Source organism: Gopherus evgoodei, chromosome 8 (assembly GCF_007399415.2).
Source record: "Gopherus evgoodei ecotype Sinaloan lineage chromosome 8, rGopEvg1_v1.p, whole genome shotgun sequence".
Lineage (NCBI taxonomy): Eukaryota > Metazoa > Chordata > Testudines > Testudinidae > Gopherus > Gopherus evgoodei.
Genome location: NC_044329.1, coordinates 97,309,668 through 97,321,057, shown reverse-complemented (window position 1 = coordinate 97,321,057; position 11,390 = coordinate 97,309,668). Strand labels below are relative to the sequence as shown.

Below are 11,390 nucleotides of genomic sequence, written 5' to 3'. Positions count from 1 at the left end.
AGTGAAGGACCCCGCTGCAGGGGCCCTGAAAAATTCTCATTGGGGCCCCTGTGGGGCTCAGGGCCTGGGGCAAATTGCCCCTCTTGCCCCTCCCTCTGGGTGGCCCTGCCTTTCCCCCCGACTTGGAGAGGACCGGCTTGGGCTCTGACACTCTCTCAACCAGGGGTCATGCAGTAACTTTATTGTCAGAAGGGGGGTCGCAGAGCAATGAAGTTTGAGATCCCCTGAGCCACAGCAATAATTTTCCAGCACTTGAGACCCATCATCTGATCCATTTAAAACAAAACTGAGACAAAGAATAGAGAACAAGGTGTATGGGACAAATGAGGCTGACATGACAATGGACTTTACAGGGTGGTTCCAATCTCACATCTGGCTTACACAGTGTAATTTTGTTACCTTCTGTGGAGCTACTCCTGCTTTACACCAGTGCAATAAAGACCAGAATTAGGCTCTGGGGCCCAGATTTGTAAAGGTATTTAGGCATTGCTCCACTCAGCATTACAAGGCCCAGGTAACTCAAATGGCTACATGCCTAAGTCACTTCTGAAAATGGGAATCTGCCATTTAAGTCACATAGACCTTGCAACACAGAACAGAACAATGCCTAAATGCCTTTGAAAGAATCTGGGCCTAGGTCTCTTCCACCTCTAATTTTGTACCCCTTCCTTACAGGAGAGCAGTATCCACATGAGTCATCACAGAGGCTAAGATTGAGCAACAGGCTCACAGACTAGCCTGATTCCAAGCTTTTCCAAGGCTACACTGAGTGTCTAGCACCTGGATTGGCACTCTATAAAGCAAAACTATGAACCCTGTTTTTCAAAGGACACAGCACAGAAACACAGATAGACAATTGCTCAAGCGTAAGGTTTAAAAAAACCAATTTCTTAGATAAGAACATCACATGGCTTCACAACAGAACATGCACGTTTTCATACAAACTCCCCGTGGGACAAGAACATCTGCGTTTTAAAAGAAAAGCAGCAGGGAGGGTATAATTACAATTGTAAATTCAGGGTTTAACATGGCTTTAAAACACTGGATCTCAGACTCTACAATATATTGTGCATCCCAAGTAAGTTCAGTATTAGTAACTTCATTTCGTTCAGTTCTAACACACAAGCTTTTAGACTAAGATGTTCAAAATCCTACTGGAATTGAATGAGAGTTGGGCACCTAACTCCCTTGTTTTTGAAAATCCCACTCTTTAATCTTAAATGTAAATCTCACACTCTACTAATGACACACATTAAACTTTATGCAGATAAATAATGTTACTGTTAGATCCTGCCCTAGGAAACTTTACACACTTCACCACCATGTTATGAATTAAGCAGAACAGCAGCTATGCAACGTATTATTACTACTATCTATATAGCACCATAGATGTGTAAGATGCTTTGCAGATTCCCCACCCCGAAGAGTTTACAGTCTATGGACATGATGCACTACCAAGAATGATGCATACTCCCAAAAGTACAGTATCCCACTCACTTCACTGACTACTTGTGGAAGATGCGCTGACTTGACCCTGTAAAACATTCCTCTTTGGGATGGGCACTTACATGCTTAACTTTCAGCATGTGTGTAAGTCCCATTGAAGTGAATGGGACTTAAGCATGAGCTTAAAGTTTACACCATGTACTTAAAGGTTTTCCTGACTGGAGGCCCATGCTAAGTAAGGGTTTCAGAATTTGTTCCTAGAATAAAGACAACAACAAGACCAGGAGACATCATTAGGGAGAGGGGTTGGAATTGCAGAAGAGGAAGCTATGGACAATTAAACCATGGAGGCACTTGGGTGAGTCTTCAGGGTTACAATTTTGGGCTATTTTCCGCAATGTTAGTATATGAAGTCTATCGTTTATAGCCCTGCTTGAATGACCTACAGTGGATGTGCTTAAAAAGTCTCACTGGTTTGAGTCCACCGGTTCTAGAGAGCAGCCCTGTTATTAAGATGGGGAATTCCTTCAGAATCAGTAGAATCTTTCAAACAGGTGAATGTTCTTAAGAGTGACCACTTTCCCATTTTCTTGATTTAAAATCTCACTGAAATCATCTATCAATTTTACCACCATAATCAACAGAGATGGGGCCCAAATTTGAACATCTACTGAACACCTGGACAGTGTTCAAAATCCAGATGTAGCCCTTCATCCAAATATTGCTATCTTTACAATGAGTGCAGCCAGAATTCCAATCCAGATATTCTCAGGCTTTGGGTTTAGAAATCCAGAACTACATCAGTCTGAGTTCTGAAGCTTGAGCTCATCTCTAAGCATCAGAGCCAAAGCCCTGACTCTACTTGGCCATTTAGCTTTATTAACATTTCACTCAGGTATAAGATGCAGCTGTTTCTGGTTTTGCTTCCTCTTTTTTAGCGCCTGGAGAGTTATTAACATGCTGTAGTAATTAGGACATCACCAACATTCAGTCTGTGAGAAATCTGACATTGGGTGAAAAACGGAACTCGTGAGAATGGTATAGTAAGTATTTGTTACAACTCCTTTAAATACTGCAGCACCGGCTGCAATGGCATGTTTTCTCCAGAACGGAAGTTTCGGAAAGCTTGATCAATTTTCAGAGGACTCAGGGACAGATCATAGATGAGGTTGTAGTTGTGGATTAGACGCTTTGCTTTTTCCTTTTCCAGCATGCCTACATTTAAAAAAAAAAAAAAAGGCCAAAAAAAAACCTGGTTCATTTTTCTACAGATTATCAACTCATTTTCTTCGGCAAAATCAAACCCTTTGATGACTCTTGCTCCTTATTAGAATATGGTTCCCAAATACCATAAAGGTTATATATATTCCGCATTTATAAGAGGGTCAAAGAGGCATGAAAGAAGCCATCATAGTAAATTGTTATTTAGCATGTTCTCAAAGCATGTACCTCATTTTGCCAAAAAGGCAAAGTCCAGCAAACCAAACAGGACGTTGGTGAGGGGAGCCAGGTGAGTATCCTATACAGGGAAGGAGCCTAAACGTTAGCACATTTGATTCAAGCTCATCTTTGAGCACTGTGGAGTGTGATTCATATGAAGGGCGGAAAGTTACAGAAAGGTCTCATAGTGGACCAAGATTATATGTTTAGCAAAAGATTAGGTGAAACAGAGAGATCTATGAAGAGTCACAATACACTCCCTGGATAGGAAATTATTGAACATTCAGAGCCAGGGAATAACCAACAAACCAAACATTGCAGACTGGTCACCAAAAGGGAACAGCTGAGTCCTCTCCTTTCCCTGCCCTGCCTAACTGTGCCAGTGAAATTCTTTCTTGGCTGGGTGTGCGTTTGTGTGACAAAAGGCAAAAGAGAGGTATGTTGTTTTGCACAGTTGTTGCCTGGCAAATATCTGTGCATTAATCCTGAGGACCCTGGCTAAGCATCAGGTATTTACCAGCTTGGAGACTGGCCAGTCCTTAAACATTAAGGCTCAGCCAGGAGCAGAGGTTGTGTGAGGAGGAAGCAGGCCATCTAGGTGATAGGCAGTCTGGATGGGATGGGATCTTTTAGTGGTGCAAAACCCCTCTTGTCTGCTGGCAACAACCTTTGTCCTCAGCCTGCCCAATTCATCCTGTTAGTTCTTCAGCCCTCCCTCAGGCTGGGAATGAGCCAAGGAGCTCAGGGGATCTATCAGGATGTCTGGCTGGTGGAAGGAAGGAACCACAATGGATATGACAGCAGGTAGCTTGTAAAGCCAAAGGAGCTTATTTCCTTTCACATGTGCACCCAAGAGCAGAATATGACCCACCCGACTTTCAGACCCTTCCTTCTGGCTTCAATAGTAATTAATATTTTTTCTTTTGAGATGGATTTCTTCATAGGCATTCCTATGGCACTCCTTGGCAGAATATTCAAGAGCACCCCACACCCCTCTGACATTGGGCAGTATTATTAGCTCTATTGTACGTATAAGGAAAATAAGTCACAGAGATTTTAAGTGACTTGTCCAGTGTCATCCAAGTAGTTCATAGTGGAGCTGGGACTAGAACCCAAACTGACATCCATCTGACCTTGAGTGTTTTAGAAAGCAAATTACTTTCAGATAATAGCTCTGATCCCTTACTCGGGTGGGTGGTCCATTGAGTAAAGCCTACAGGCTGTCTTTTAAAACATTACCTGTGTTTTTTATATCGCACAAATAAAGAGCTTTCTCTAGTTTTCTGAACCGGTCTATCCAGGCCTCCTGCTCTTCAGAGTCACTGGAGTCAGCTGAAATGAAGAAAGATTGGATCACTGGTCTTTCTTTTCTTTCAGTGGATAGTTTCGAACCCAAGTCTTGGAAGCAAGAATTTCATGCTCTTTGGTGTTTTCCTGCAAAGGGAAGGACTGAATGGTGTGAATCAAAGACTAACCACTAACAGTTTTCTACAGAGGGAAGACAGGGTTGATCCTAGGAAGAGGCGAATGGAGGTACAACAAATCTCCCTAGGCTGGTGTGATTCCACCACAAGGCATTGCCCAGCACAGCACACCCCTCCTTCTCAGTCTGACCATCCTTACTTGGAAGGAAAAACGTAACAAGGCCCACGTTGCCCAGAACTCACTTAATGGGTTTTCTGATAACCAGCTTCCTCACTTCACTGGTACAGTTGGCAGGCTAGGTTTACAGTGTATTGCATTTCAGTGACTGGCTAAAGCACAAAGTTGGCACAACAGGTTATTTTCAGGCCTACTCACCATAGTTTAGAGCTGTGATCTGAAGACAGCCAGTATACATTTGCTAACTCTGATCCCTTCCCTTATTTCCTGCCTCTTCCCTGGCTACTGAACAAATTAGTCACATTCAGTTTTTTTCTTTGACCACACCCTCTCCATTTTAACAGTTCATACAATGGCTATTTTAAAAGTTATCTGTGAAGTTCCTCTCTTTTCCTTCAGCAAGTATTCCTCTGAATGGCGGAGTCTCATGATGAAGGGCTAATTAGCATCCTGTTTCCACTAGGGGTGCCATAAAAGCAATTTGTTCTGCCAGGGAGGTCCCCACTCACAATAATCTATGGTATGGTGTCATGCGAAAGAATGAGGCCTACTGAGAAACTGGTAGCACTGTATGGGGTCTAAAGCAGTGGTTTCCTCCACATGACAATTCTTTTCAGTCAATGGTGAGTGCAAAGAAAATTCAGTCCCTGCTGTTCAATCACAAGTTGCTACCAAGAAATTTAAATGGAAATGTAAGATTAAAACTGTTAACCACAGTGTAATGCTGGGTAAATGGCAACCACAGAATATTTTTGTGTTTAAGGCAGCTATGAACACCACAGTCGTGGGCTTGGTCTAGAGTGTTGTCCACTTCCGGAAATAGCCCAAACTCAGCCATTGCTGAAGCTGCACTTGTGCTGACCCCCCACATATAGACTAGGGCAAGCTTTGGATTCACTAACTGAGGTCGATTTCTGCCCAGTCAGTACCCACTGTCTATGCTTCCAGGGTATGCACTGGTGCACTGAACTGACTGCTGACCACCAAAGGCCAAGTCAGGGCAATTTCCAAGTCTGGATAGCCTTAAGACAACCTCGCTAGCTGGTGGAGGCTTCAGCAGAAACACAGCCCAGCAAGTGTTTACCCTCAAGGAATAATGGGCCAAAACTTTCAAACCTGGGAGTGTAAAGTTAGGCTTCTAAATCCACAGTGAAGTTCTTAAATATGGATTATGGAGCCCAGATCCTTAAAGTTATTAAGGTGCCTAAATGCCATTGAAATCACATTGATGACCAAATATTAAATCACAAGGAAATTAAAAACAAATCAACAAAAAAATCCCCCAGCCTGGGATGAAACCCAGTGATCCTGGAGCTCTCCCTTCCCACAGACATTCTCCTTTCTGTCAATTGATAGTCACGATGGGATGGGTTGAGGAAGCTGAGCTGCGGTTACCTCATTGCTTACCAAGGAGCAGGTATTTTTTCATAGATTCATCAATTCCAAGGCCAGTAGGGACCATTGTGATAATCTAGTCTGATCTGCTGTATAACACAGGCCATGGAACTTCCCCAAAATAATTCCTAGAGCAGATCTTTTAGTAAAACATCCAATCTTGATTTAACAATTGTCAGTGATGAAGAATCCACCATGACCCTTGGTAAATTGTTCCAATGGTTAACTACCCGCACTGTTAACAATGTATGCTTTCTTTCCACTCTGAATTTGTCTAGTTTTGGCTACCAGCCGTTATACCATGTAGCGTCACTGCACTTTTCCACAACCTCATTTGCAATAGTAGTCAGAAGACAGCTCTCAAGCCAAGACTGAGGGGATTTTGTCATTATTTCCTTTCACATGGGCTGCCAATATTGATAGTATTTTCTGAAGTGTTTTACAGCAGGAAGCAAGTGTAGCGAGAGGCTGGGTCACTTTTAATAATAATAATAATAAATACAGACACTCCCCGACTTATGCAAGTGTTCCAAACACAAAGGAAAGACTGGGCATGTCCTTTCTCATTAAGTCATAGGACCCCAGTTCACTAACTTGTGCAACTTTAAGCATGAAGGTCATTCCACTGAAGCCAATGGGAGTACTCATATGCTAAAGTTACGCATGCACTTTGGTGCTTTGCTGGGCTGAGTTTTGGGGCATTGAGGCCAGGAAAAACCACTAGTGACTTCAGCAGGCTCAGGGTCTGGCCCATGCTGTTGACTGGATATTAATATTTGGTTTATTAATTAAGAAAAAACAAGTTACAGACTTGCCTTCTCCATTGTAGAGACAGTTCTAAAAAAGATCATCTGTAACATACCAACCAAAGATACTTATCAGCTATTTGTCTATATCCATTCTATTGAGCATACCAGATGGGCAGCCACATCATCGCTGATTTCCTCTTTGATTCCCCTAAAATGGAAATGTTCATAAGAATTTCTTGCATCTAGATGCTCCATAAAAATAGTCGCAACAATGGGTTTTGGAAACAACGAGCCCGATGCAATGCTCATTGAAGCCAATGGAAATAACTTCACTCGAGCACTGGATCGGGCCCTGAATAAACATGAAGGACTATGTCACCAATGCTTAGTGCAACACACATTTTCAAATACATTTTTAAAATATGAGCAAATGCTTGGGTTCAAATGCCCAACTGGCCTGGCTGTTATTGATGATCTCGATACTCAAATTGCCCACCACTGTGCAGGGAACAAAGGTGCTACTTTTAGTTTTTCAATCACTCTAGTAAAGTTTAAATTCTCTTATAAGCAAAAGCTGCCCCCACCATTGAGAACCAGTTCTTTTCTGCTGTGCAAGTGAGGTGATTGTGTACCACCTTCGTAAATTCAATGAGTATCTCTGGAGGGGGTCCCTGTGTGGGCAAGGACTTTGAAGGATTCTCCAGCAAGGGGAATGGAGCAGTCTCCAGAGAGCAGCTCTGCTACTGCTCTGCACCCTCAGTGTATGGTGAGAAATCCCTCCTTCTGTTCAAGTAGGTCACACAGGAATCCAGCCCAGCTGCAGCCAATCACAGCAGAAATGCAACTTGTCAATTGTATGGTATCTTTCATGCAAAGCAACCACAAAATGCTTTGCAGGCAGTTACATTCCAATCAATGGAATGTAGGTAGGTTACAGCTCAAGCCAAGTGAATTTCAGCAAGGAAAGAGTCAGAATTGTGTTGATGTTTTGGAATAAGTGCAGCTGGTCAAAATTGTTCATGCAAAAATATTCCTATCTGGAAACCTGGCTGCATCAACATTTTGGGTGAGAACACAGCAATGTGGACAACATTTTTTTGCCATTTTCCAATCATGAGAATTAAAACAAAATATGTTGCCATGTTTAAAGGCCCACCAGTTTTCATTTCAAGATTTCTGATATGGAATATTTTGCCACATTTCACCTAGTGAAGTTTTCCAGTATTTCCACTTTCTGGGCCTATTCAGAATGGAACCTAACTTTGGAATGTCAAAGTTTCCTGTTGGAAAAACATTCCATTTCTTAGCCAGCCCTAACAGAATGATGGTTAGCAGATCCATTTGAAGAAAATTATGACAGAACTAGGAGTTTATGCAAGGTTGCTCTGGGCAGAAATGGAGAGGAGAGCACAAAGATATGGGCCAAAACAGATCTGGATTGCCTGGATTCTGTAGAAACAGTGTGTTAATAAAGCACTCACAGAAGTTGCCATTAATGAAATAGCAGCATTTGCCAAAAATTATTACCCAGTGATATCTAAGAGACAGCCACCATTTCCTGTTCTAAATACAGGGAATTAACTGAGGCATGTCAGTTACCATTTTGTCATCGCTGTTGGCTAAAAATGACCTTTTAATGGAAACACCTGTACACAATTTTCTACAGTTCTGCATCTGTTTCCATGGAAATTGAACCAGGCACAGCAGCTGAGTCTGAAGATTTTGATTATGCAGATTTCAGCTGTGGCTACCAGCTGGGCTCTGCGAGTACCATTTTCCAAACAGCACCTGCCACACTTTAGGGTCCCATATGCTCCTAAAGTCTCCAGAGCCAGATTCTGCTACCAGTTACACATATATAAATTCATACTGACTCAACCTAACACCATGGAATCACTCTGGATTTACACTGGTGTAACTGAGTGCTAGATCAGATGTTCAGGTGTTGAGGGGTGTGTGTGTGGAGAAGGATAGAGTTTTAATGTTAATTTTTTTAAAAATCATAATCATAAAAAAATCTTTCCCCTACTTTTACCAAATAAGTGCCCTTCTCTGTGGGGTGAACTGGCTCAAATCCTCATCTCGTTACACAGTTTTCCCAGGTGCACCGCATACAAGGGCAGTCGACTGTCTCATAACCCTCATCTATCTCAGTACTTTGCATTGGTGAATTCTGTGCCTCGATTCATTGCCTTTGCTATAGTTTTATGGGAACTTTTTTAAAATTCAAGATTTTAGACAGACATACACTGCAGCCAAGAGTGGTGTCAAAACTCCTCTTTCTCTCCCTCTCTTTAAGGGAAAATCTGGCCTTTGTAGGTAGCCTTTCCGCTCCCACTGGGTCAAAGTCTGTGATGACCCCATGCATTTCAGTGATAGACACACACCTCAGGGCAGAATTTGGCTCAGCTTCTCGAATCCCACACATTACCATGGCATCTGGGTACTTACCACTAGATTGTTACCAGTGATGTTTATTCCCAGTTTCTAATCTCTGTTACTATCTTTTATTTTACTGCTGTATGTGTCCTATCTAGGGTGACCAGACGTCCCAATTTTATAGGGACAGTCTCGATATTTGAGGCTTTTTCTTATATAGAAGCCTATTACTCCCCACCCTCTGTCTCCATTTTTTCCACTTGCTGCCTGGTCACCCTAGTCCTATCCAGCATGTGTAAAATGTGCAAGGTTTTGAGAGGCCAGTTTTTCCCCCAGTTTTAGTTCACGTGTGTTCACTTTCCAGAACTGGCCAGCTACAAAGGATTACACATACTGCACCCCATCAAGGGGTTATATGGCAGGCATGGTCTCTCCTCTCTGTCCCCCACACCTACCCACTTCAAGAGGCTTTCCTCCATGCAAGAAGATCAATGCCTAGCTGGCCCAACCCGTCCCTGTGTTTTCACAGTTACTCTGTTGCAGCTTAAAATTCAAGCCCTTGTATACGATTCTCTAGTTAAGTACTGTAAATCAATTCTCTTCCAATACCTGCTTAATATCCATCTATTTGGAGATTACACTGATTTATGCACAGCAAGATGGATTGCAGCATAAAATTTCAATGGGAGGAAAGATGAATTATCACCATGAATGAAGGGTGTTTATAGTTCAACAGACAGCTGGTTTGTCTCCAACCAGATGGTTATAGGTTCATGTCCAAACTTAAAATCCTGAATATGCTCCTATGCTATGATTATGATAGACTGAACACAGGGTTTGGCCATCATATGAATATTAAAAACTCCATAACACTTTCTAAGGATTATTAGATTAGTGTAGCGTCCCTGTCAATAGCTCACAATCCAGCCTTCATTTCAGCTTTGAAAAACCAGAAGCAGGAAGAAGTAGCCCTCAAAACCCAGCTGCCTCTCTATAAGCAAACACATTAACTATTAAAGCTGGGCCCGAATCCAAATGATGGATCCTACCTCACACATCAGGGTCCTTGAGGACATTCAAAATGTGGAGCTGGATCCAAATTTTGCAAATAGCCATTAGCTGAACCAAACTTCTCCTTACAAACATCCCAGACATTTTGGGGTTTTAAAATCTGGATTGAGATATAAATGTTGTGGTTTGAGAGAATCTTCACTAATTATTCAACTAGACTTTATATTATTTGTTTATATTATATTATTAATAATTATAAATTATATAATATTCAAGTCTTTTAAAATGAATAATTTTTGTTTCACACTACAGTTTGGAAATAGTTTTTCCAAAAAGAATAAACTATAAAGAGGTATTAACATATCCTGGAAAATTTTGAAAACTAGGCATTCCACCTTTTTTTCTTTTTTTTCTTTTTTTTTTTTAATTTCTGTCTTCATCCCAGTTTTTCTCTTTGAAAGCATCTGAAATTTCAAAGCAAAACTTAACTGAAACAATCACGTTTTTCACACAAAATCATTGTCCTGAAATAGAGCTCAGGTTCATCTGATACATTGGTTCTTCAAAAAGATTTGTGACTACAGCCAGTCAAAAATTCAGTAGAACCAAAATAAATCAATGAGTTTAGAGAAAATCTACCTATTTTTTTTTGTTTTGGTTTGTCTTTTTTTCCAATCAAGTTAGACAGGGAAGTAGGAGACCATATTAGGACAAATGAAAGAGAAAAAGCAAACTAGAGTAATTATCAGGGCCAAGTGAATTTTTATAAACTATTGTGACTATCTATGCACATAAATGCTCTGGTGATTATGTGTGCATAAAACATGTGCCTCTCAGGAATGCACAGTCCAGCCACTGACAGTCAAGAATGTGCTAATTAACTCTCTGAAATAAGCTCTGGACAGGAAGATCAAAATTCAGAAGTGAGTCAGTGCATGTAGAAGAATCTAAAGGAGTTTAAGCTGCTGTGATTTACAGTTGCTTCAAGCCCCTTCAGTGTGCAAGTTACTCTGACTTGCACTCGCAGATTCCCTCCGAATAAGGCCATTACCCAGGTGTAACTTACACCTATTTACATAACTCCTTAGAATTTGTCCCTGGAATCTTAGCGAGTCTAAACTAGTTTGACTCACCTACCAAGAGCCTAGAAGGGAGGATTGGTAGGAGCAAAAGCAACTAACAGGAAAGTGTAAGTAGCTACAAATGGAAAAGGTTGGGCTATTGTAATTTATGCCATTTGCACTGCTCTCTGCTATCTCTTAGCGTGTAGATTATGCCTAATTAGACTCCCATGCACTCATCTCCTAATCTGGCTCACTTAGGCCAAATTCTGGATTTACATGCCTGTGAGTCACTACTATGAATTTC

General features: G+C 41.5%; 1 protein-coding gene across 3 annotated transcripts in view; it reads right to left on the bottom strand.

Moving 5' to 3' along the window:
* Positions 1–299: 299 nt before the first annotated feature.
* The window catches only part of C8H1orf87 (chromosome 8 C1orf87 homolog), a 28,581-nt gene continuing 17,490 nt past the window's right edge, over positions 300–11,390 (bottom strand). For 2 of the 3 annotated variants that reach the window (XM_030572617.1, XM_030572618.1), the window contains exons 10-11: positions 4,126–4,218; positions 300–2,661 (exon numbers count right to left, since the gene is read on the bottom strand). In XM_030572617.1, the coding sequence (XP_030428477.1) occupies positions 2,501–2,661; positions 4,126–4,218 (254 nt within the window). In that variant the 3' untranslated portion in view covers positions 300–2,500. Of the gene's footprint in view, positions 2,662–4,125; positions 4,321–11,390 lie in introns of those variants that run through there. The other variant, XM_030572619.1, reaches the window with a different exon arrangement.